Source organism: Mesoplodon densirostris, chromosome 19 (assembly GCF_025265405.1).
Source record: "Mesoplodon densirostris isolate mMesDen1 chromosome 19, mMesDen1 primary haplotype, whole genome shotgun sequence".
NCBI lineage: Eukaryota > Metazoa > Chordata > Mammalia > Artiodactyla > Ziphiidae > Mesoplodon > Mesoplodon densirostris.
This window is the reverse complement of record NC_082679.1, coordinates 35,607,125-35,634,198: the sequence shown is the minus strand read 5'-3', so window position 1 is coordinate 35,634,198 and position 27,074 is coordinate 35,607,125. Positions and strand designations below refer to the sequence as shown.

Genomic DNA, 27,074 nt, shown 5'->3' with positions numbered 1-27,074 from the left:
GTTGGCGGGAATGTAAAGTGGTGCAGCCACTATGGAGAATGGTATGGAGGTTCCTTAAAAAACTAAAAACAGAACTACCATATGACACAGCAATCCCACTACTGGGCATATACCCTGAGAAAACCATAATTCAAAAAGAGTCATGTACCACAATGTTTATTGTAGCTCTGTTTACAAGAGCAAGGACATGGAAGCAACCTAAATGTCCATTAGCAGAGGAATGGATAAAGAAAATGTGGTACATATATACAATGGAATATTACTCAGTCATAAAAAAGAACAAAATAATGCCATTTGCAGCGACATGGAGGGAACTAGAGATTGTCATACTGAGTGAAGCAAGTCAGACACAGAAAGACAAATATCAGATGGTATCGCTTATATGTGGAATCTAAAAAAAGGGTACAAATGAACTTAGTTACAAAACAGAAGTAGAGTCACAGATGTAGAAAACAAACTGATGGTTACCAGGGGATGGGGGGGTAGGAAGGGATAAATTGGGAGATTGGGATTGACATATACACACCACTATATATAAAATAGATAACTAATAAGAACATGTATAGCACAGGGAACTCTACTCAATACTCTGCAATGGCCTATATGGGAAAAGAATCTAAAAAAAAGAGTGGATATATGTATACGTATAACTGAATCACTTTGCTGTACACCTGAAACTAACACAGCATTGTAAATCAACTACACTCCAATAAAAATTAAATTTAAAAAAAGTTTCCTCCAGGGGAAAAAGGTTTCCTCGTTTTCTATGAAGTTGAACAAAAACTTTAAAAGAATATTAAGAATATTCTTTAAAAAATTTTGGGGGGTGTGGGTTACTTATCAATTTCACACCTAAACCCTACCTTAGTAGCTTCTTGAATGGTTTATGAATCAGTTGACCTTAGCATCCCTGCCATCCTTTTTTTTTTTTTTCGGTATGCAGGCCTCTCACTGTTGTGGCCTCTCCCGTTGCAGAGCACAGGCTCCGGACGCACAGGCCCAGCGGCCGCGGCTCATGGGTCCAGCCGCTCCGCGGCACATGGGATCTTCCCGGACCGGGGCACGAACCCGCATCCCCCGCATCGGCAGGCAGACTCTCAACCACTGCGCCACCAGGGAAGTTCCATCCCTGCCATCTTTACAAGTGGTCCCATCCAAAGCAGTTGACAACTTTGTTCAGAGGGGACATGGCCATTAGGCCACACTACGAAGCGCTTGGACTGCTTTCAAAGTGCTGGACCCTTGAGATAGTACCTTTGTTTTTTCATCAGGGATCAGAAATTGCTGTTTTTTACAATAATGCTCATGGAAAACCTGATCCCCTTCCCTAGTTACTCCCCAGCACTAAAGAGCAAAGTTTCTGCCTTGAAAATCTGGGTTTCTCTTTTTTGAGCAATTACTCTGAGTCTTGCGCTATGCTAAGAGCTTTGTGCACTCTCTCTCTTTTGTTTAACTCTCAAACAATCCTATGTCACAGGTGCTGTTAGTAGTCCTATTTAACAGAAGGGAAGCTGGGGCACAGAGAGGTTAAGCAACTTGCCCGTGGTCACACAGCTCTATGTGTGCATGTGTGTGTGTGTGTGTGTGTGTGTGTGTGTGTGTGTGTAGTGGAGGTCTGCTGGGACTAGAATCTGGGTGTGATTTCCTCCAAAGCCCAGGTATCTAACCACTCTGCTATAAAGCATTGCTCTTATGTGGCAGTGGCTGGAAGTAACTCTGGCTCCTGCCTTTACCAGGTCTGGTATCTTCTATGTTTGGTGGAACAAATAACTTGGATGGAATTGAGAATGGTGCCAAGGTCAACCTGGGAAAGAGAGGTTATGTGCTCAGGCTCTGGAGCTAGACTCCCTGGGTTGGAATCCTGTCTTTGCCAGCTACAACCTGTGTGATCTGGGGCAAGTTATTTAGCCTCTCTGTGCCTGAATTTCCTCACCTGGAAAAATGGAATTAAATAATAGTAACTACCAGATGGGGTTGCTGTGAAAATTTTGTGAGACAGTCATGTGAAGTGCTTAGAACAGTGCCTGGTCCATATGGTAGTACTGTTTCTGGCCACGGGTTTCAAAGGACACTTAAGAGCACAGTCTAGGCCCGTGTATCCCAAATATGTTTGGTTAAAAGGTTATTTCAGATTATTAGATGTGCCTGTGACCTTGTCTGAAAGTTTCATCCAATGAATGGGGAGAGGGGTCTCCTTCCAGAAGGATTCCTGAGGACACGGTAGCAAAGCCCAAGGGAAGCCAGGTCTCGAGGGATGGGTATTGTTCTAAGGTACAAGCATGAGCGACCTATGAGTTTCAAGAGTGCAGTCGCATCTTATGTACAAGAAATCATTTACAGTGACAGTTACTCTGGAGAGTCCCCTAGGGAGGTGGCACATTGGAAATGGGCACACTACCTTTTATTTTGTCCAGCCTGGCCAGTGTTTAAAATCTTTTTATTTGGGAATAATTATAGATTCACAAGAAGTTACCCCCAAAATATACAGGGGGTCCTCTGTGCTCTCTAGTCAGTTTCCCGGGATTGTAACACCTTTGATAACTGTAATACAATATCAAATTGTCCTATAATATCAAAACCAGGAAACTGATATTGCTACAGTCCACAGAGTTGATTCAGATTTCAATAGTTGTGTGTGCACGTGTGTAAACAGTTCTACACAATTTTATCCTGTGTGTAGACGCACGTGACCGCCCCCCACCAACAATCAGGATACAGAACTGTCCCATCACCACAAGTCTCCCTGTGCTGCTTTTCGATAGCCACTTCACATCCCTGACCTCTGGCAACCACCAATCTGCCTTCCTCCTCTATACTTCTGTGCATTTAAGAAGGTGATATAAGAAGTGGAATCATTTATCTACATACATTTACAGCATATAACCATTTGAGATCGGATTTTTTTTTTTTTTTTGGCTCAGCATAATTCCCTGGAGATCCGTCCAAGCTGTGTGTGTATCAATAGTTTATTCCTTTTTTACTGCTTAGGAGCATTCCATGGCATGGTTGTACCCAAGTTACACCCTTTGTAGTTTGTTTACAGTTTGGGGCTATTATGAAAAAAAGCTGCTATGAACAGTCATATGCATTTTTATTTTTCAGGGATAAATGATCAAGAGTATGATTGCTGGGTCATGTAGTAATTGTATGTTTCATTTTACAAGAAACTGCCCAACTGATTTTCAGAGTGGCTGTACCATTTCACGTTCCCACCAGCAGCGGATGGTGCTGCAGCTTCTCCACATCCTTGCCAACACGTGGAGTTATCACTACTTTTAAAATTATAGCCGTTCCTGTAGGTGTGCAGTGGTTTAAATGTGCATTTCCCTAATAGGTAATGGTGTTGACCGTCTTTCCATGGGCTTATTTGCCACCCATACGTCCTCTCTGGTGAAATGTCTGGACAGTTTTTCCTACCATTGCTGGAACAGATCGTGATTTTTTTCAGTTGGCTTGTTTCTAGAAGCCATGAGGGACCTTCCCAAAAGAGGAAACAGGATTCTGGTCCCCCATCTCCCCACACTCCGGGCTACTCACTTACTGGGTGCCATTTGGGGATGGAATCATTATGCTGTTTGCGCCTTGGTTTGTGTGTGTTTGCAATGCATGGAGAATTGAATTCTTGAGTAAATGTTTAGGACGTGACACCACTATAGAGTAGCCTTATGCCCCCAGGCCAATGGGATCTGAAGTTAATCTTACCAACCCAAGTTCAGTGCCCCAAGTCCATGTCCACTGAGCTCTTCCAGTCGTCCCTCAGCCTCCATTGGCCAAGGCAGTTTGTCTTTTGTGATCTCGCTCTCGCAGCTGCCCTGGGCCTGGATCCCTGTACTGAAGGCTGTGCAGCTGGGCCGGGCCCTGACCCCACATGGAGGGCTTGTCTGCTCCTTCCTGGGGGTGCTTCTTCTGCTCCCTTTAACCCGAGGCAGAAACGAGGCCCCCTATAATCCCTGCTGCCACGTCCCAGCCACCAGCTCAGATGCTTGGCTATCGTGGCAGCGCCTGTTTGATCAAATGTCCCTTTGGGACACTCACTTTGCTGACCAAATTCTCCCCAGCTCCTCCCCTTCTCAGCTTTATCCTCTTGCCTGCAGTGAAGTCCCACCACGCTCAAGGCCAGCTCACCTAGACACAGGGCCAGAGCCATGGGAGAATTCAGGACGTGGTACAAAAATAGGTGTGGCTGGAACAAGGTGAGAAGTAAGATTTGGGAGAGGAAGTTGGAAAGGGAGGTTGGGGGTAAGTTTCAAATAGCCTTGTAAGCTGTGGCCAGAAAATCTTAGGGGAAGGGAGTCTGGGGGGATTTTAAAGCAGGGGGTGATAAGGATAGATTTTTTTTGCTCTAGCAAACAGCCAGCCAGCAGGTGTTTATCGAGTACCTACTATGTGTCAGATAAAAGTTAGCTGGATTGATAGCTAATAAATATTAAATGCTTTGGGAGATATGAAGTGTTATTCTGAGTAGTACAGAATATAATAAAATGGAAGCAAACATTGGCTCTTGTGAGCTCTGCCTTCTGGTATCTTACAGTTCAATATGGAAACCGAATCTGACAGGTGAAATAGTATTTATAAACACTCTGGTGACAGAACAGATGAAAATGATCCACAAATGAAAGTGGAGTGACTTACAAGTGACTCAGGGATTTAGGTGGCAAGAGAGGCAGTGTGACAGTAAAGAGCCAGGGCATTCCTGGGGAGTTTGGACGGCAGGGGCAAAACGCAAAAGCTTTAAGGAAGTGAAAAGAACAGACAGCACCGGGATGGAGGAGAAATCAATGGACAGCCAGGCTCACCTCGCAACTTCATTACAATTACAACGGCTGAACAAAAATGAGCATTTGTGAATTCCTTCATAGAAACTCTAAGAGCCAGAGCCTTCTGGGTGATAAGTCAACCACAGAATAAGCAGTAGTTGTGTTTTACTGACCCTTTATAATGACACATTAGTCAGCCCTGTAAGTTAGAAAGCATAGACCACCCCGCTGCTTCCTGCTACCCACCTTCAAAAAAAAAAATCGTACACCAGATCACCACCTCTCCTAATGAGGCATTAGAATAATCTTAGCACTTCTACAGGAGCAGGAGTACTCGGGAGTGCTCAGAAAGATTCTTTACCGTCTGTTCAGGGAAGACCAGGATGCAGCTCGCTCCCCTGAAGACCTGCCCTCTTTTGAGAGAAGTTGCCTGACCCTGAAAGGCAGGCGGCAGCTCCATCCTCTCGTGATGGCTTCCCCTGGTCCCCTCCCTACATCACTCGGGCTCCTTTAATTCAGGAAGAGCCATGGGTTTTGCTCCTATCCTATTTTGTCCCTTAACGGTGTTGCCCTTGAATGCTTTTTTCCACGTTGCTGTATAGAGAGTGGTCTTGGCATGAGTGTTTTGGTTGGGACACTATAATAAGATTTATCATCATCTTTCGTATGTGTTGAGTAATTACTAAGTACCAGACGTGTTGTGAATCACTTATGAAGGGTCATAGGTGACAGAGCAGTCCTCTGAACTAGGCTAAGGGTCAGCAAATCTTCTCTGTATAGGACCAGATAGTAAATATTTTAGCCTTTGTGTCTCCGCTACAAATACTCAGCTCCGCCCTGGGAGTGCAAAAGCAGCCATTGATAGATAATATGTAAACAAACAAGTGTAGCTGTGTTCCAGTAAAACTTTATTTATAAAAACAGGTGGTGGGCCAGATTTGGCAGTGGGCCATAATTTGCTGACTCCTGCTCTAGAATTTACTGTTGTGACTTTTGCTTGACCTGCCAGTGTTTGATATAACTTGGCCTCTGATTTTAGTATCCTGCACCATAAATTCTAATGGCTTATTTGGGTAGTTAATATCACCAAAATTTTGTGGACCTTTGTGGCCCAAGAGAAAAAGAATTAATGGCACATAAACTGTTTTCTAGACTCACAGAATTTCTCCTTTCTGGGCTGCAACTAGAAGGGTAGACCATTGTTGTACTTGTAAAGAAGGTGGAACCACTTTCTTCTTCCACATACTTTAGGTTTATTTGGGAGGTGGGTTTAAGAATGTTCATATTCTTCCCAAACCTCAAGATATACCAGAAACTTGAAAACCCATTTCTGTAATTCTTAACTTAATTTCTCTCATCTGGGCTTTAATTGCCCCATCTGTAAAATGGGTGCAAAGTACAAAAACTTCTCTTTGGGCTACATGTCTTTGCAAATATGGTAACTCTTGCTTCTTTGACTAAAATACTCTTTTATTCTCAGGCTCTGTATTAAAATAAACAAGGGGACTGAGACCAGAAATTCTGGTTAAGAATGGGACTTTGAGGACAGAACCTCGTGCTCCTAGCACAGAGTCTGGTATTTAGGAAGGAATCACTGAGTGTTTGTTAGAAGAATCCATTTTGGCTAAGGCACAGAAGGGTCGGCCTACCAAGAGATGGCAATATGGCAGCCAAAGGCAGGCTCTTCCACCTTCCACTCAACAAACTACGCCCCAGCCGGGATGCCCTGACACAGTCACACTTCTGTTGCTTTGTGCTGGACACAGACTTTTGCCGGCCCAAGGCTGTCAAATTCACTTCGATTTTGGCTTCAACTGGGGCTTCATGCTTTCAGGAAAATTTCCCACACTGCCTTTCACTTGAGATCCTTGGCAGGGATGCCTCTCCCATTCTGCACGCACAGCTCACTTAGGGGGCACAAAGAAATGGGAGAAAGCTTGGGGAGAAAAAAAGAAAAAAACCCAACCCAACCCAGTCTAAACCTTGGGAAATCTACCGGGGTCTGCATCTCTTTAAAAACTATACACAGACATTTCTGGTCGAAGTGAAACCATGCTTTTTGCAGAGGACTGGAGACAGTAAATGAAGCCTTAGTCATACACAGTTAGTTTCAAACTTATGTTGCCGCTCACAGGGAGAAATCAATGTACAGTATATTAAAAACAATCACCGCAGCCTTTAAATGATCCAATAGCTTAGCTTTGAATGCATTCAAGCTAATGGGGGCTTTAATGGCTTCTGACAGATCATTCCATTGATCAAGAGGCATGTATGAAATACGCTGCCTACTAAACTCTGTTTTGATTTCGAGAAAAGAAAACTAAACGTCCATGGTAAACAGGGCTTGATTGTTCAGTGTTCACTGAGGGCCCTCTCAGCCTGACCCTGGCCGGGAGCAGAGGGAAGGACAATGGGAATCCTATATACCTGGCTTGCTTCTTTCCCGACTCTAATCAAGGCGTAATCAACTGGAAATCTCTGTCTGAAGAGCTGGGGGCAGGGGCGGGAGGGTGACCAGAGGTACTGTTTTCTGTGTTGGATGAGTTACGAGCAGGAGTTTGAGCTGCCCTGAGAAATTGACTCAGCCCTTTCAGGGCTCCGGGGTTGGTAGGTTAACTGCGCTTGCTCCAAAGTGAAAAACTGAATTCCCTGTTTGAAAGGATTAAAAACCGTTTTCAGTTGGGGACGACAGATTTGCAAGGAAAAAATGAAAGTCCGCTTCCTGTATCCGTGCGTCCCCAGGCCCCAAGATGACTTTAGCAAGGGCTGAACATTCCTTGACTCGGGAAAGGTGTTTTCACGGGGCGCGTGGTGTCTGAAAAAAATTTTAGAAGAGGCCTTAACAATATTCTTTGAGACTATTCTTGTGCAAGGGCAGCCACGCTCTGGCTGTTTGTTGTGGCCTCAGAAGGGAGCCATAGGTCACTAAGTGTCAGACTGGCCTTGCCGGATCAGAAGTGATAAACGGACGCAAACTCTTCCATTACGCACCCAAATGAAACTGGTCTCACAAAATAAATAATAATAATCCTCCTTCATTGGATTTGCCTAGGGCTTTGGTGTTTACAAAGTACTTCCTAATGTGGTCCCTGGCCGGAGAGGTGTTGGCTTCACAGCGCTTGTATTTCCTGTCAGTTTCATGCAGCTTGCAGACCCTCTCTCTCTCCTGTCTTGGACGCTGGGAAGGGCAAGCAAGGGTACCTTTGAAACTGGCATCACTAAAGGCTAGCTCATCTGTGGTCTCTATTTAATCTTTAATATGAGTGCGGAGCAGCTTCCTGTGGCAGTCACTAACCTAGTGGGTTGGGATTATTCTGAGCACACAGGGTCCGGAACCACTGGGCTTTTCCTAAACTTCCCGTAGAATGGCCTTGACCTTTTGGTCCCCATCTGTGGGGCACAGTGCTGTCCTAAACCAGCACTTCCCATCTCTCAGCAGGAAGCCTCAGCACTTTACCAGATTAAAAACAACGGGAAAACCCTCATGCTAGAAGCGCTTATTTGTACTGGTGCCATGTTTAGTCAGTAGCTTTTGTAAAATTGATGAATTTTGTCTAAAGGCAAGTGCAGACAGGCAAACAGATCTGTATCTGCTGTTATCCATTTAGCTTGACACACATGTACGGGGGAACTATTTTACCTCGATTCTTTCAGGACTGATGAAAAGAAAATGCAAGCAAAGTCACAAACTGCATCATTGGAAAAGAATCACTGAATCGGATGCTGGGAGTTAATTAATGCTTCCCTCCCCTGCAAATAGACTGACCCTGGTACTTAGACATTCAGAGTCAATAAACAATTGTTGAACACAGATCATCCATTAAAAGGTGACAGCAAGAATTTTTAAAGCAAATCTAAAATTGCAAAGGGTGACCTAATCCCGTTGTAGTAATGGGGAGTACGAAGGAATCATTTTTCAGAATATCTCATTTATAAAAAGGTCCACGCCATCTGCCGAGAGAAAAATGGAAGCTGTGAGAAGCAAATGGGATAGAATGGGATGGTAACATATTGTTCTGGTACTAAGTAGGAGACACAATGTGAATCATCGCGGTGACAGAACAGTCCAACGAGCTAGGCGTTACAGAAACAAAGACTGAATCACAGAGAGGTCAAGTGATTTGCCCGAGTAATGAAGCTACAACTGTTATCACAGGAAACTGGGATAATAATCATTAGAGCTGGTATTTCACTGAAGACGGGTGTATGCCAGGCACAGCTGGAGGCATTTTAGGCACACATCAACTATTTAATCTTCACGACAACCTTAGGTGGTAGACGCACCACTATTATCCCCATTTTGCAGACAAGAAAACAAAGGCTTGAAAGGGAGGCTAGCCTTAGGATCACATACAGAACCAGGACTCTGCAACCAAAAGCCTCTCCTGCCACCCAGGAATCAGAAGATTCTGAAAACCTGATCAATGGTGATAGGAAAGATAGAGCAGGGGTGCCGAGGAGATTAGTTTTCAATTGTGGGAGGAGGATTTGGGCCTGATACCTGGAACATCAATCGATCGATCGTGTTGCCTTGACAAGGTACTGGGAGAAAGGAAGGGGTGTTGTCCCGTGAGAACAGGGGCTGATGGGATGAAGGATGGTGGGGCAGCCCTGTTCGGGAGCCAGGCTGGGGTGAGGTCTGGTCCTTCCAGGCTGCAGCACGGGGTCTGGGGGCGCTCACCCCTTCTCTTTGTTAATAAGGGAGAGACGAGAAACAGACCCTTTGGACCTTTCCTGGAGTCCCCCGGCAGACTGGGAATCTACTGGGGTCTCTTGGGTAAGCGAGAGAGCCAGGTGTATCCCTTTTCCTGACAATCCCTGCAATCGGCTCCCCAGAAGCAGCAGCAGCCATGGACACCCTGGCCATCATGCAGGAAATCATCCCTGGCCGCCTCTCTGGCCTCTCCCCCTCCCTGGCCCAGCCTCTCAAAGCTGCCCGGCTCTCCCTGCAGCCACAATCACTACAACACTCTTGGGCCTTCCCTCCCCCTTTATGGTTGTCAAATTGATTTCAACACCGAGATACCTATGGCTCCCAATGAAACTTAATTAAAAATACCATTTAATCACAAAGTAACAAAGGCAAACTGGATAAACGGCATTACCACTTCAGTGCATTTTAATCTGCACCGCTCCTCTCCTTCTCAATCTGTTTGGATGAGAATTGCCTTTTCAAATAAGAATCCCCCTGTCTTCCATGGGCTTGCCTCTGACAGATGTCCAAAATAAACAGTATTTAGCGTGGCATGGATCCAAATGTATGCAATTTGCCCAGTGGTAAAATCAGCCTTAACTAGAGCAGGGAAAAAAAAAAAAAAGTTGCATTCAAAAATACCTTCCCTCGAAACACACACAAAAAACCTACTGAATGTGGAGTGTCCATTCAATAGGGTCAATGCAATATCACTTCTAGCATCCCTCGATTCGTTTAGTGACGGATTTGGAAGCTTATTACTAAAACTGTGTCACGAGCGATGCCATGACCCCGCCCTCTCTTCTGTCTAGTGAACTCCCCTGGGCTGAGGCTGCCCGTGAAAGCAGGTGGGGTGGGTGCAGAGCTGTGGGTGCTGCTTGGAGTGAAGCAAAAGGAGGATGGGGTACCACCTCATGCACTCAGAGGGGCTGGCAGGACATCTTCCCCATCTCAAGATCTGGCCCGAGGATGTGGGAAATTCCCAGTTAGAAAGCAGTGCCTTTGGACTGAGACCCTTTGGAACCCAGACAGCAGCCAGAGCGATCATGTAAAAGCAAAAGAATCTCACGTCAAGTTATTCCCACCCCTCCCCCATAGAGCCCTCGGCGTTTCTTGCGGCGCTTGACATCAAACCCAAAGGCTGGTCCTCCTCCTCTCCAGCTGCATCTCCCTCACTCTCCCGTTTCTCTACTTCGGCCATAGTGGTCCTTTTTGTTCCTTGAACATCCCGCTCTAAGCACCTTCCAGCCTCGGGCCTTCGTCCTCCGCTGTTCCCTTTCCTGGGAAGCTCTTCCCCCCTTACCCTCATTCCCTGACCTCCTAATCCAAGCCACCCTTCCTCAGTCCCCAGCTACACTCCGTCCCCTCACCCATTGGATTCCCTTTCTGGCACTTAAAATGATCTGAAACCATCTTCTTACTTATTTGGTGGTTTACTGCCTGTCTCCCCACTACAGAGTTAAATATCTTTCAGGTCACTACATTCCCCAGCACTGGCATGGGGGCAGGTACACGGGAGCCCTTGGAAGGCAGGCACCTGTCCTTGGATGCCCAGGGCTCACCACGCTGCTGAGCTGTGGTAGGCGGTCAAGAAAGGTTTGTGGGGGCTTCCCTGGTGGCGCAGTGGTTGAGAATCCGCCTGCCGATGCAGGGGACATGGGTTCGTGCCCCGGCCCGGGAAGATCCCACATGCCACGGAGCGGCTGGGCCCGTGAGCCATGGCCGCTGAGCCTGCGCGTCCGGAGCCTGTGCTCCACAACGGGAGAGGCCACAACAGTGAGAGGCCCGCGTACCGCCAAAAAAAAAAAAAAAAAAAAAAGAAAAGAAAGGTTTGTGGGAGGGGAAGTCAGTAGCATCTTAGTGCAAAGGGATCTACCTCCTCAGATTACTTCTCTGAAGATAGCTGGGACTGAGGACCACTGACTCAAGGTGGTCCCAGGGGCAAAGCTTCCCTCTCCTCCACCATACACATGGCCCGTGTCCCAGGGAAAGTTCTTTACTAGTTCACAGGGGAGGAGCAGGATCCGAGCTGTCAGCATCCCCAGCAGCGCCCCCCCCCCTTTTTTTTTTTTGCGGTACGCAGGCCTCTCACTGTTGTGGCCTCTCCCGTTGCGGAGCACAGGCTCCGGACGCGCAGGCTTAGCGGCCATGGCTCACGGGCCCAGCCGCTCCGCGGCATGTGGGATCTTCCCAGACCGGGGCATGAACCCATGTCCCCTGCATCGGCAGGCGGACTCTCAACCACTGCGCCACCAGGGAAGCCGCCCCTTTTTTAAAATCATCTCTTGCCCTTCCTCCTTCTACCCACCTGAAACTTCCTCAGAGAGTGTATGTAACCCTTAAACACAATGAGCTCATGCTTAGTGAAAGCCACCAGTTCTTCTGAGCAAATGTGATCTCACCTTTCGGATTCACTCCTGGAAGTGGTTTCTCTAACCCCTGGAGCCTCCCCCACCTGCAGGACTCCGAGGACTCTCTCCACCTGGGCGCCCCCCAGGCCAAGGAAGCAGGCCCACCCACTGGTGTGCAAGGAGAAAACAGCAGGACCTCTCTTGGTTTCTTATCTCATTCTTTCAGTATTTTTATTGTTTATGCATGTTTTATGATGTACATGACCTATTAGTACAAGCAGTCCACAAATATAGCTCGATAGTAATACACATATATTGGGGTAAGCACTCAACGTTATTATTCATTTCTGCTCTAGGGATGCAAGAAAGCAGTTTTGGAGGGTGCTGACACAAAGGCGTCACGCCAGTCAGGTTCACAATAAATGGTAATTGGGAGCAACGGGGGCCACAGAGGTTCACGCCCTGCCTGAGCGGGCGCTACCTAGCTCTTTGCCATGCCAGGGTGGAGGCCTAGGGCTGCCAGATGTTCTGAATTCTGAAGAGGATGCACACATTTTAATTTTACATGAAATCTCCCAATTTTTAAATATTGGCACCTAGTGAACTATGACAAGGAACAGACACTGGGGTGTGTGTGTGAAATAAAACACTAGGCTACATGGTCCCGAGGCTGCCCGGCCAGTGACTTCTGCGTGCCCTGCACTCCTTACCTACGTGATTTCATTTAGTCTCTCCCACAACCCTGAGAGGCAGTGCTTCATCGTTTACTGACGGGGAGACTGAGGCTTAAAGACACCAGGGAATTCATCCAATGTCTACGAAGAGTCTCAAGATGAGGAAACCCCGCCTGCTTTGTGTGACGTGAACTCCCTGGGGTTGACTCCATGTGAACTAGCCAGATTCTGCTGGCGGGAGAGAGCCTGGTTCTCGGCGCACCTCTCAAGGGGCAAAAAAGCTCCTCAGCTTTCCAACCACTGCAAACAACTACAAAGAAGGTCACAGGCTGGGGAGAGGGGCTAACTATTCTCATGATTTCTAGGGTCACCAAAGGTCGGGAGCCAGGCACAAAAGGGAGAAGTGGGTTCAGGGCATCACAAGACAAAACTGGCACCAAGATTGAGGAAGGGAGGGGAAAATGCCTACAGCAGGTCACTTACTGACATATAATAATACTAATATTTACTGGGTATTTAACTACGTGTCAGAAATTGTTCTAAGTCTGCAGCTAAGTTATTTCATTTCATCTTCACCTTATGAGTTGGTGCCTATAGTATCCCCATTATACAGATGAGAAAACCAAGGCACAGTAACACACCAAAAGTCACAAGCTACTGGGCATTTAGATCCAGGCACTCGAAAACCAAAGCCCAAGTCTTAACCTCTTCATCGTCTCTCTGGTGCCCCAACATCATCAGGATGGGCACTAGGGTTCTTCTTCAAGCCTCAATTCTACCCATCATTATGTGCGAATGGGGGAATTATAAAACAACATGTAGTATGCTGGCTAAAATCAGGAAGCCACGTAAATAGGACTTTGTCTCTTTCATTAGATCAGGGAAACTTCCTAAAGACAGGATGTCAACTTTATTTTAATCTTCAACACTGCTCCATTCTTATGTGCAGAGTACAGGGCTCATAACCCAGGCTGTCCTAGAGAAGGAAAAGAGGCTACTCTTCAACGAGGCATTTCTCTTTTAATTTATTTCGCCTGTGGGGAGAGCAGCTACAGAGAACGGGAAAACAGAATTTCCTGCTCTCAAACTTTTGATAGAAGTGCTGTCTGGGAGGGCTTTCTACAATGATGAAAATGTTCTGTGTCCAATACAGCAGTCACTAGCCACACACGGCTACTAAGCACTTGAAATGTAGCTCGTGCAACTGTTGAGGAACTGAATTTTTAATTACAATTAAAATGGAATTTAAATTTAAGGAGCTCCATCTACCTAGTGGCTACCATACCGAACAGCATAGCCTCTAAAGGGTGTGGTGAGAAAATGGGCTAAATGTCTCTAAATTCGGTCTTCCCCTAGATGACCTGAGAGTCATCCCCTGCAGAGTCTCTCAAAGGTTTGGGAAGGAGGAAAGTAGGTTAGGTTTTGCCACAGGCCAGGCTCACCTTGGTCGCTTCCCAGGCCTTGGGAGTGGAATGGCTCACATTAAAAATCCAAGCAGGGAATAGCTTTGGGGGTTGGAGGTTCTTGTTTAATACCAAATCACTATAACACTGTGTCACTTTTAAACATTTTAATATTCATGGGCTCCATTCCCCTAGCTGTTTCCAACTGGGACCCAGGGTCTACAATCCCAAGGCCCAGTCTACCCATAATCCCCTTGCCTAAGCCCATGACAAGGTTGGAGGAGAGAAGTCAAAAACAGCCTTTGCTCCTCCACCTAAGACTTGGGCTCTTTCTCTAGGGTTTGGCTTCCAGAAGCAGACCCCTGAGTTCGGAAATGATATCTGTGAGATCAAACGGCAGAGGCATTGAAGGATCATCCTTTTCCCAATACGGCCGGCATTCTGGCTTCTGATCCGCGGGTAGAGTTCGGGCAATTCGGGACTGGCACCTGAAAGAGTAAGAATAGGCAGTTTATCCCTGGGAGGAAATGCCTGGAAGACCCAAACTCATGGGCAACTTGGGGCAACTTTGCCAAATGCCCCAGTGACGATCCGCTATGATGGTGGTGATGATAACCAAGGGTGAGTTTGGGCAGCAGAAAGCAGGTGTGTTTATAAGAAGGGAGAATTATTGTTCTTTATGGCACTGGAACTTCTTTTTTTTCCAATGCCCAGATCTGTATTACCTCTAATGGCTTTGTAGAAGCCAATCATCGGGGAAATTCAGTTACTCTGCCTTTAAAATGGTGAATTATTTTTTCATTATCTCAACTGTTATTTAAAGTGTGTGATTAAGCCATTATCAGATTTAAATGTTTGTGGGATTTCCATGTATTACTAGATTACTGGGAAAGATTAAATTGAATTTACTGCATTAAAACGTCCAAGAATAGATTAAACAATATTACAGACGGGGATTGACTTTGGAGATCCCAGAGATTTACAAGTGTCCCAGCCTGCTGTGCTCAGAAAAAGGCACTCCAAGGAGAGACCGATTTATAAGGATATATGCAAATAGAGGTTAATAATCATTTCCACTGATGAATAGGTGGAGAAAACTTCCACAAAATTAAATTAAGAGGCTAGCAAGAGTGACTCCCTAAGGAAAACACTTAAATCACGGTTTTTATTAAATGGATTATTCATCAATAGTAGAGAAATTAATTATCATACGCAACTAAATTATAGCCTCGTAGGAAAAAAGTTGGGGCGACATCATCGCACCCTGGCAGGCATCTACCTTGCCGAAAGACCACAGCTTATTGGAAATTGGTCTGGGAAAACTCAGTGGCTTTGGCTTTGTGTATCTGAAAAGTGAGGATCAGACAGAAGAAAACACATATTGCAATAAGAAACGAACAATTTCTCTACTCTCTTGGAGCATGTGGCAGTGACCGTTGCATGCAACAAAGAGAAATACTCTTGAGCATTTCTGAGATGTACTCAGAAATACTCTGAGTACATCTGGGAGAGTTGCATGGTCCTTCCCCACCCCACCTGACCTTCTTGGCACTGTTCTCTAAATCAATTAAAAAGGGGTCCTACCCATCCTCTGTCTTCCATGTAGGACTAACTAAGATGAAGAGATCAAAGAATGGACCATCCTGGACCTATTTCCAAGCCTGATGGTCGAGCAGGCTCCTAACTAAAGGACATCTTCTCCTCTGGGGAATTATTAATGGTGAGGGGATCCCCACGGGAAAACATACTTCAACTTTACACCTATTTTCTCGGGTGGTTAATTGCTATACCGGCATCCTGTGCACTCAATCCATCGTACATTACACATAACATTCCAATATATCTTCAGCTCTCCGCATCGGGCCCTGATAATAGCGTCTGTTAACATGCACTAAGTACTATTATGTAGCACATCACTTCATAAATAATAAGATTAGCTGACCTCAGGGCCCCAAGAAGAGTAATGTGTTTAAATGTTCTCATTATTTATTTAAAACAAGAATTAAAGCAACAGAAGCTACTTTTGACAATCCTCTTAGCATAAATATTAAACTGTTTGCACTGATAAGCCCACACTGAACTGAAGGACAGAGGCACGTTCTGCAGACTACTTAATAATAATAGGTGTTCGAGAAGTTGCCGCTCGCTGCAGTGGGTGCATCTCTGCAGTTCTAGAGACAGTCTCTAAATCACATGAAAGGGCTGGGGGAAATTCATATTCAAGGGAAGCTGCGACTAATTACAAAGGAACTCTGCAAAGCTTTTTAAATTGTTCTTTCTCTCTGCCTCAGAATCAGAGGGTAAGGCTCAATTTACCAGGTAGGGAGAGTTATTCCAAATTGAGCATTTCCATCTCACGGCGGGTAAATGATCTGTGCACACACTACCCTGGTTGGCAGATTAAAGGGCTGTGATAAGTGTTGATCCACCTCGAATAGCAGAAGGTTTGTCAAAAGTCAACAGAGATGCTTTTTCACCTGGCAGTGGGTTTTGCCCCCTCATTTTGAGAAAGTATTAAAAATGTTAACACCTGCTGCAGAAGTTCACTCACACTTGTATTGCACAAGCTTCCCAAGCCCACCCAGTTTTCTTTTGGGTGAAGTGCTCTGATTTTCTACTGTTCTTCCCATGGAAGGACCAGCTGGTGTGGGTACTACCTCCTTCTCATGCCGGCCCTGAGAGGCTAGGAGCTGTGCGTACCCACTGCTTCCCTCTGGGCTAGAGCTAGAACCCCTTGTTTGGTCTCTTCAGGGCCTTAATTCAGATCTTTCAAGATCACTTTAAAACACTTCCTTTAATGCCCAGTGCTCCTTGTCAGTTTCTCAATGGTCACGACTGCGCCCCACAGAGGGCTTGCTGTTGAGGTAATGTATTCACCTGCGAGGAAGCACAGTCGCCCCCAACTCAGAGCACATTGTCCAATTCAACATCATGCCGGATGATGGGACTGAAAAAGAAAAGGCTTGAGAATGACTTGAAGGCGTATCTCCCTTTGGGTTTCAATTTCTCCTGCTCAATTCACTCATTCTGCCTCTCTTCCATCTTTTTTTTTTTTTTTTAAGAAGATGTTGGGGGCAGGAGTTTATTAATTAACTTATTTTTATTTTTGCTGTGTTGGGTCTTCGTTTCTGTGCGAGGGCTTTCTCCAGTTGCGGCGAGCAGGGGCCACTCTTCATCGCGGTGCACGAACCTCTCACTATCGCGGCCTCTCTTGTTACGGAGCACAGGCTCCAGATGCGCAGGCTCAGTAGTTGTGGCGCATGGGCTTAGTTGCTCCGAGGCATGTGGGGTCCTCCCAGACCGGGGCTCGAACCCGCGTCCCCGCATTAGCAGGCAGATTCTCAACCACTGCACCACCAGGGAAGCCCATCTTAATTTCCTAAGATGGGGAAGCACAGTGGTAAAGACGTTCTCTGGACACCAGGAGCTGCTGCTTCCCTGGGGCGTGACATCTTGGGCAAGCTTCTTAACCTCACCAAGCCTCAGTTTCTTACTTGTCATGTGGGAATACTGATGATGGTGATGATGATGATAGTACATTACTTATGGGCTTGTTGTGGAGGTTAAATGGATTAACACATGTGAAATACTTAGCACAGTGCCTGGCACATGGTAAGCCCTCAATAATTCTTAAATACTATTGTTGCTATCATTACTTCTACTACGAGTACCAGTGACAATGGGAGACACCAACAAGAGGGCTGCCTATTGTACCTGTCACTGTCCCCTCCCTTCAGCTAACTGATTGGGTGGCCTCTGGACTGGGGGAAGCTCTGGAGATCCAGAAGCAGCTCTTTCTGGCTTGAATCAGATTGAGCCTGTGGCTGAATCCTATCACAATGTGACCTTCCAGGACGCTGAGGCTTATGTATTCAAGCTGCTACAGCTCTCCAGTGACAGGCTAAGATGCTCAGATCTAGAAAGACTTAGCAGTTGTTCCTAAGACCCAGAATTCATAAAAGGTGCTGTCGTTGGACTGTCTGAGTGGCAGTTGTTTCAGATTGACTTGGCATTTCTCGGAAGTAAAGTTGGATTGTTTCTCAGCATGCCTACTCTGTAGTTCTCACAAAATCAAGGGGCCCTGAGTTCTCTTAGGAAATGTTTTAGGAGTCCTGACGGTGGTGGACACTGGCTGTCTTGTGTCTTTTCCCAAGTTTCCCACAAAGAAGACTCTAAGTTTCCTGTGGGGAATCCGTCCCATCCCTGTGCTTGGCCACGTGGTTTGAGTGAGATTGGCTCCACCTCTACAGCCAGGGGAGAGCCTTGACTAGTTTAATCTAATCAGCACAACCTATTCCCCCAGCCACAGGGAGTAGGTTAGGGGAGGCACGTGACCCACTCCAGGGCAAGATTGAGAGAGTAAATCAAAGGACTGGTCTGGGAACTAAGGGAAAAGACTTTCTTATCTCCTGGCCTGGGAACTATTAGGATGCGTAATCTGGAACCACCATAGCCATTTTGCTACCACGCAGCAAGGGGCTGGGTCCTGGGTGATATGGTTTGAGTAGCTGGATTGAGTCTCACCTGAAGCTAGGTATGCTTACACTTTTTCAGTTGCATGAGCTTGTTATTGTTTGAGTTAGGTTTTTCTGTCACTTGCAACCCAAAGAGTCCTGGCTGATATGCTGGCCATGCATCCCACCCCTCAGTGACCTCCTGCCTTCTACAGCATCCATTGCCATGGCCCTGCCTGCCAAGCGCACGTTGATAGTCCTCTCTGCAAACTGAGATGCTGCTGATACAGTACAGTGTGTGCAGAGATCATTTGAGTTGAAAGCATGAAATCCCTGGCTTTTGTTTTTGATTCCAATAATATTTCCACTGGGGACAAATTTCTACCCAGAAGACAAGAGCACGCTGGTGTCATCCACACTGGCCTTTGCGCAAAAATAAGCCAGTTTTAATGACCAGAGCTGGATGACCTTTCTAAAGAAAGTTAAAAAAATTTCCCTAAAAATTTCCTTATCAAGGATAGCAGATCATTCTGAACCCAGACAAACAGTAAGAAACTTAGCTAAACAGTAAGAAAGTTACAGTTTCCCCTTTCAACCTTGTGCTCTCTACTCTCATCCTAAAGGGTGAACAAATAAACTCAGATCTACTCAGAAAACCCTGTTCCTTTTATGCAGCATTGCAAGGGGAGCAATGGAAAATAATATATGCTTCATCTCCCTCCCTCCCAAATTCACATTATTTCAACTCAAAGGACTCTATAGCTACCCTCAAAACCCTTGCTACTTGGGAATGGTTCTCCCTGAATGACCTAGTGACGTAACAGGAAGCAGCCGAAAGGTGTCACGTTGGCTGGCCTGTCAGCCGACTGTCCAGAGGTTCCCCTCCTCTCCTCTCTCAGGTGTAACTCACGCGGGGCCCCACTGCCTGCTGATTCCCCCAGGGCTACACTTACATTTGGAGGATGAGGACCGCAGCTACATTAGTGAACACTGGTCGCCATGCTGAAATTAACCACTTTAGCTAAAGTGTGTGTTAATTATGGGTATGCAAGTAGTCAATAAAAGGTTAATGCAAGAGCCAGAGAATAAATTTCTTCCCTTATTGCATCACTTCACAGACTAAATGACTAACATTATACTTTGTGTTTTTAATCAATAGGTTTTACAGTAATGTGCTGGCCATTGATTTTAAGAAAACATGTACGGTCTTCCTCCTCGTCCCTAAATTTTGCAACAAATAAAGAAGGACAGGTAACAGTTCCATTACTCTTGATGAAATGATAAAGATTTGGGGAGAAATGGTTCCTGCTAAAAGATTCACTGGGATAAACAAGCGTTAAAAAAAAAAAGTACAAAAAACTAGAACTTGATGGAGAAATGTTACCAAGCACAGGCCATTGAGGAGACCCCCCCCCAAAAAAAAAAAACCGAACTCCTAAGAGAGAATTCTTTAATGTGAAAGAAGAGAGTAACTCCTGATTAAAATTAGCACATTCTGTACATTGTTTAAGCGTCCCGAAGAATCTTAATATGCAGCACTGATTTATTCAATTTTCACAATAACCTGAGAGAGATGGGGAGGTAGGTATCTGAACCACATTTGACGTGAGGGCTGCCTTACCCCAGGTTAATCCAACGGCAGGTGGGAGAGTGGGGCTGCGCAGACCCTGGACAACTGGCTGGCTGCCCCTTCCCCCACATTCCATCTTTCTCATGGATTCCCATTTGGACCACAATAGGTGCTATCCCCTGATTACTTAGCTATTCTTGCCCAACGTAGATATTCAGGAGATTACAAACCATTTCCGGGGAAAGAAAGGAGCAAAATGCTTTTTTTTTTTTTCGTGTTCCTGTGACAATAATTACAGCAAATGACTGACAAAACTTCCTCTTCATTCTAATGACTCTGAGGTTCTCATAGCATAAGCATCTATCATCTATAGAAGTAAAAGATACATCTTCATCTTTTAAGAGCATAAACTACTTCGAATTATACAGTCATCCCCCAGTATTTTCATGGGACTCATTCCAGGACCCCCTGCTTGCATACCAAGATCCATGGATGCTCAAATCCCTTCCAGTTGGCCCTCCGTATCCTTGGGTTCTGCATCCACAGATACAGAGGGCTGACTATATTTATTGAAAAAAAACCCATGTATAAAGGGACCTTCTTAGTTCAAATTTACTCAAGGGTCAACTGTATTCCTGGAGTGACCCTGAGAAAAATCTCCCAACCTCTTAGTTTCCTCAACTGTTACACGAAGTTCATGTTTCCCTGCTTCACTGGACTTTGTGAAGATAAAAATTAAATAGTGTATATAAAAGCCTTTTAAAATATGTAGACTACTGCACAAATGTAGCCCTTTCCTATGTGACACAAGTTCTATTTTTAAAACACAGCAGATTAGGCAACGTTGGACGGGGGCTTGTAATGCTTAAAAATAAGTGTGAAAAAAAAGAATAAACTATGTGCATCCAGATAATGAAATATCACATAGCCCTTAAAAAGAATACATTAAAAAAAAATAAGTGTGAAAGACATCACACTTTCTTTTTAAGATTTTTTTTTCATGTGGACCATTTTAAAAGTCTTTATTGAATTTGTTACAATATTGCTTCTGTTTTTTATGTTTTGGTTTTTTGGCCACGAGGCATGTGGGATCTTAGTTCCCTGACCAGGGATCGAACCCACACTCCCTGCATTGGAAGGCGAAGTCTTAACCACTGGACCGCAAGGAAAGTCCCAAAAGACTAGAGCAATTTAGACTCACAGCTTCATCAGAAAATATCCAGTCTTCTCCAAGTCAGAGTTTTTTCCTGGAATTTTCACTTACAGTGAGGAGTTGACTGTCATCCTGGTTCATGTCAAACAGAAGGCTGTTTTAGGGTATCAGCCACATCACAGTGTAAACCAGCACCAAGGCTTAAGAGGCTTCACTCAAGTAGAAAACCCTGATGTGATATCACATCAAATCTACATTTAACCTGGAAAACGCAACTGCCAGGACCAGCATGAAAAAAGGGGGAAATAATGATGTAAAGGGGCAACAAACTCAACGGCCTTCTGTGCTTTGGAGGGAGCTCGAGACCAATGTGGGACCTGCATGTTCTCCGTTCTTAGTTTCTCTGGGCCCAGTAGAATCGCAGCATCTTGCCACACAGAGTTATTCCAGTGTTTAAAAGAGAAGCATTGGGGCTTCCCTGGTGGCACAGTGGTTAAGAATCTGCCTGCCAATGCAGGGGACACGAGTTCAAGCCCTGGTCCGGGAAAATCCCACATGCCACGGAGCAACTAAGCCTGTGCGCCACAACTACTGAGCCCATGTGCTGCAACTACTGAAGCCTGCACGCCTAGAGCCTGTGCTCCGCAACAAGAAGCCCATGCACCACAACGAAGAGTAGCTCCCGCTCGCCACAACTAGAGAAAACCCGCATGCAGCAATGAAGACACAATGCAGCCAAAAATAAATAAATTTATTAAAAAAAGAGAGAAGTATTTTTTCATATAACACGGGATCTAACTCCCTAATAGTACTTTATGTACCATTTAAGGGATTCCATGAATAATTCTGACTCTCCATGATGTCTACATTAAACACCACATTTCAAATCTCACTTTGAGTAAGAGGCTACTCCATTGTACTGTTTTTCATGGTCTCACCAGGCTTTGTTCCAAATAATCTGTCTTAGAGGTGAGGCGAGCATGCAGACCTGTTTATAATCATCTACCCCTGAGACTCTAAATGCTTTGAAAAGAGAAGAGTGAGTGAATGCATTTATAATTTGTCTTCTTGGACTTTGTGTTACTGCCATCATGGCTCTGTGGACAACTTGACAAAGAAAGAGCTGCCCTGTCATACGAATCACGATGGTCTACTTTGACTAAGGTGCTTGTATGAAATCAGCTTGTTTGATTTGTATAACTCAGTTTACCTACAGCAGAACCACTAAGCAAAACCAACTCCTGAGTGAGTTCCAGCAAAGGACACTCTCACTTTCTCTTTCAAAGGCTTTTAACCTCTTGCCTCTGACTCACATGTTAATGTTCTCAGATCAGTAAAGTCAACACACATCAGAGTGAGGAAAAGCTACACTTTGGCCCATGGGTCAGCTTTTTTTTGGGGGGGATGGGGTGGGTCAATATACCTTTTTAGCAGGTAGTATTTTTTCAGCCATGACCCCTTGAGAAGCTTGACTCGACTTAACTTCTGGTTATTTAAAAATCTACTTTTGGCTTCACATTTCAGGGAAGAAGGGAGAAGCCTGATAGAAGAGCTTGCTTAGATGCTCTAAAAGCCAAATATCCCCCAAATGCTTTTGAATACCAGGATAATACCATTCAGCCATCTGGATAACCAGCCATTTTGCGAGAAATCATTGTGCTGTTCAGTATGGATAAACCCTGCTGTCTAGATCTCAGTCAATCAAACAGCATGCTTATGGAGTACCTACTGTGAACCTATACTCTTCCCTCATTGGGAGGAGAAGGGAGTAGCACAGAGAATAGCCCAGGCCAAGCCCAGCTGCTGCAAATAACTGTCCTCTCCACATGTTTGGAACTCACCCTTTTCCATGTAAATAATGGTTCTCATCGCTCCTAATTCTTCTCCTCAACACCAATATTACCTATAATTTCTCTGAAATATAATATTAATATATTATATAGCCCAGTAGCCATGAATAGCAGGGTGTCTGGTTTTGTTTAAGGAAAATGAACATTTAGAGTTCCTACTTGGGATCCAAGAAGAAATTTCCTTTGACCAGGGTTCCCTGTCCTCCTAACATATGGAACCAGGGCTTTGTCCCACTCCAGATCACTGCTAAGAGCTCCTCTGACCTGTGGCAAAGACTCCACCAGAGAAGAGAGGCCCCTGGGGTGAGGGGTAAGGTGCTCAGATAGTACCTCCCAGGGGTCAAGAGATGAAGAGACAAGGTCACAAGACCTCTAACTGGTCTAAAAATCAGGGATACTTTTTGGTAACAGAATGGCTTATAGGCATCTCTGTTCTTTCTTTCAGGGTCCAGGGGGATGCCATGTCTTTTTCCCTTCTACTGTACTATCTGCTGCCTTCTTTAGGGTTTCTTCCCAACCTGCGTAATTATACTGTGTAATCCTCACATCTCCTTACCGTTCTGCCCTTTTAAGTTTTTCAGAGGTTTTTGTTGCTATGGGAGATACTATAAAGAAATTCTATCTCACGCCAATGCTTCCCTGATGACATCTCCTCTCAGACCAAAGGAATAGTAATAATGCTGATAGAAACATTAAAAATAGCCCATCATATCTACTAAGTGTTGGGCACTGTATAAGTCTTCTAATGAAACGTATGTCCTCAAATGGAAAATGGAGGTCCAGAAGATTAAATAGCTTGTCCAAGATTTCACAGCTAAAGAAAGGATAGAGTCAGGATTTGGCAAAACTGTCTGATTCCTCATCTCAAGCTCTTTGTACTGTTCCAAAATATAGACATCAAGAGAATCAGTTTGGGTCCTGGTTATAAACAGTTTTCCAAAGGCACCTAGCCCCAAGCTAGACTCCCGGGAGGAGGGTCCTGTCCATGTGAATTTTCACACGTGACTCTTCAGACTGAGCCAGTTTGCGAAAACATTCACCATCTTCACCTACCACAAAGGACCACAAAGATGCTGAAGGTGGTATGTGGGTGGGTGGGTGGGGGACACGTGGGTGTCTTTGGGTCCACAGAGGACTCACATTAAACTCACCTCCATTTCAGAGGACACCAGGCTCAGGGTCAGTTCTTGTAGACCCGCAACTTGGCTCCCTAAGTAGGTAACTGGTGACTTCACAAGGTCTGGCACAGAGAACAGTACTCCTGGAGCCCCTCCCCCTACTTCAGGGACTCCAGCAGGCCCGTGGAACCACTTAACATTGGAGACTGCTTGGCCCAACACGGGGGTGTAAATCCAGGAGGTAAAGAGTTGAGAACAATTTTATCCCCAGGTTCATTTGTCAGCTTGTCAGTTACATAATGAGAGTGATGAATGGGCTACCTTGACAGCTGAACATTTAGGAGCTGCTGACCTTTGATCTCTGGTCACATGATAGGGTCATCTGAAACTTGCATGACTTCTACCTGGCCAAGGGTAACAATATAAAGGTCAAATAGGCTGGACGATTATATGAATCAAGTCTGAGGCAGCTTGGTTGGGAGTTTTAAGAGAGGCCGGGTTGGGTTCCCCAGCACACAAAGCTATGGAACCACTGCAGAAAGGTGCTCAACAAAAGATATACAATTTCAAAGCAGTCTAGAGTAACTTTCCTTGCAAGGGAATAGAATGAACTCATTATTTTTAAAGGGCAACAATGAAAACAAACACTTTGGAGGAAAATATATTCTGCCAGTGCCTCTGCCATTGGGAGGGAAGCATACAGGCATATGACTTAATGAGTAATATTAATGCTATACCTGCAACATGGCAGAAGGTCCAATTTGATGCAATTATTGGAACAAAATCCCCACTGGGTAGTATCAAGCCCTCCTTTCAGCCATAGAATACGGTCTCTCCTCCATCCTCTGTCAGCACAGTACCCCACAAAGGACCATGATTGACAAAAGATAACCCTTTCCAAATTTCATGACTTCCCTGTTGCTTGAAACTTAAGCAAAGTTTGCACGGGACAGTCTCAAACTTCAGAAAGATTCCAGAATAACTTACAATCAGAAATTCAAGGCAGCTGTGATTTTCAGATGCACTATAACATTTAAAAAAATGTTTCTTCTTGCAAACCTGAAGAGTTTTGCTTTTTGATTACTTGGTTAAATTCCATTTACTCAGAATCAGATAACAGTAGTCACAAAGGTAATGAATACAGTTATGAAAATGAAAGTTAAGAGGCCAACGCCATCGATTTCCAGAATCCAGAAACTTCATAACCCATGAAAGAAGCAGACATTACAGAGAAATCTGATTTACATCAAGAGCTTGTTTTCTACAAAGGATTTTCCCCTGCAAAGTCAAAGACCGATGGACAAACCTCCATTGGAGCACAATCCATTCCTACTCTTGAGAGGTGAGCAAAGCAAAGGACAGTGGCTTACAGAATAAAAGGCCAGCTGTTCTGACTTTGGAATGCTCATTTGAGTTGTAAGCTGTGAAATAAATTTGAGTTGATGGCCCTCCCATCTGCTCACCTGTCAGTCTATTTCCACTGTGCTGCTGTTTTTAGAAATACTTCCAAGTAACCTGCTTAATTGGTTTTGGGATGCCGAGAAGCATCTCCCAAGTTTAGTTTAACCTTATACAGAACATGGAGCTACTGGGCCTTTGTTTCTTTTCTCTCCTTTAAGAACATTTACTAATAGGTCAAGAGCACTTACGTAGAAAACTTGGTGGAGCCGCGAACCAACGGGGTGGGGGGCAGTCCAAATGAGGAATTAGAGAGAAAATGGTGGGTCAAAACAGAATGTCAACTGATCAAGGGCATCCCAGTCTTCTGAAGAATTTCTGCTTTGTACCCGTTTAAAAGCCGAGTCCAAGTCAAAATTCTTACAATAGTCCACAAGTCGCTTCATGACCTACGGCTTCCCCCCTCACTGGTCACCCCCCATCCTCTGGCCTCTCCTTCCACTTGTCCCATTACTCACTTTGCTCTAGTCGTATTGGCTGATGTGCTCTTCCTTGAACAGGCAAAGAATACTCTCAGGTATTCCAGAGCGCTCGAATACCTGCTGTTTCTTCAGCCTTGAACACTCTTCCCCTAAGATATCCATGTGGCTCGCTCCCCTATGACTTCAGGTCACCACTTAAACATAATCTAATCAGTAAGGTCTTCCTTGACTATCCTACCTAAGACAGCAGCATCACCCCTTCCTACCTACCCAAGGTAGCACTCCCTACTCCCCAACTTCTTTCCCTGCCCCATTTTTCTCCACAACACTTGATACCATCAAGGGTGTGTGTGTGTGTGTGTGTGTGTGTGTGTGTGTGTGTAAGATAAGCTCCCTGAAGGCAGGGATTTCTGATGTACTCACTGCTATATCCTCCAAGCCTAGAGTCTGCCCCACTGAAGCCATAGTAAATACGGTGCGATGCACAGATGACTAAAAGCAACTTGCATCTGAACTTCCAACTGTACTTCCTTAAGGCAGGACTAATCCATCTGCAGTATCACCAATTTTATGATAACGACAGTAAATGCACAAGGCACAACCAAAGGAGAAATAATAACATTATCTCATCCATGGACAAAGAGGATGGTATGGTAGGAAGAAAATTGGTCTGGGAATTCAAGACCCAGCTCCACCACTACCCTATCCTGTGACCTTGGGCAAAATCTTGACTTTCTGGCCATCAGTACTCAGGTCTGTAAAATGAAAGGTTGGGTTAGACAACCCCTGAGGTTCTTCCCATCTTTAAAAAACTGGGATTTTACATATAAATATTATGGTTTACCTTCACATACCTTATCTCATATGACCCTCACTACTAGGGTAGGAAATAAAGGTGCTGTCCCAGTTGGGGAGATTAGGATGTGGAGGCCTTGCTCCAGGTCACATGGCTGCTAAGACACGTAGCTGGGACTAAAACTTAGGTCATTTGCTAGTTCAGCATTTTTCTACAAAACTGCACTTCCTCTATTGGTAGAATTGGAAGTACTACCAGTCACTGTTACTCTGATCCAAAAAGTATTTTTGCAGGCAAGTTCTTATCCCCTTAAGATAACGTATGTGTATCATGGACCCCTCTGGGCACTATTCCACCCTAGCCCAAGAATCCTTG

The 27,074-nt window shown here is 45.1% G+C and overlaps 1 protein-coding gene across 1 annotated transcript in view; it reads right to left on the bottom strand.

Moving 5' to 3' along the window:
• Window positions 1-12,018: 12,018 nt before the first annotated feature.
• FTO (FTO alpha-ketoglutarate dependent dioxygenase) overlaps window positions 12,019-27,074 on the bottom strand; it is a 378,421-nt gene continuing 363,365 nt past the window's right edge. The window contains exon 9 of the mRNA XM_060084496.1: window positions 12,019-14,366. Coding sequence (XP_059940479.1) covers window positions 14,213-14,366 — 154 coding nt within the window. The 3' untranslated portion in view covers window positions 12,019-14,212. The remainder of the gene's footprint in view (window positions 14,367-27,074) is intronic.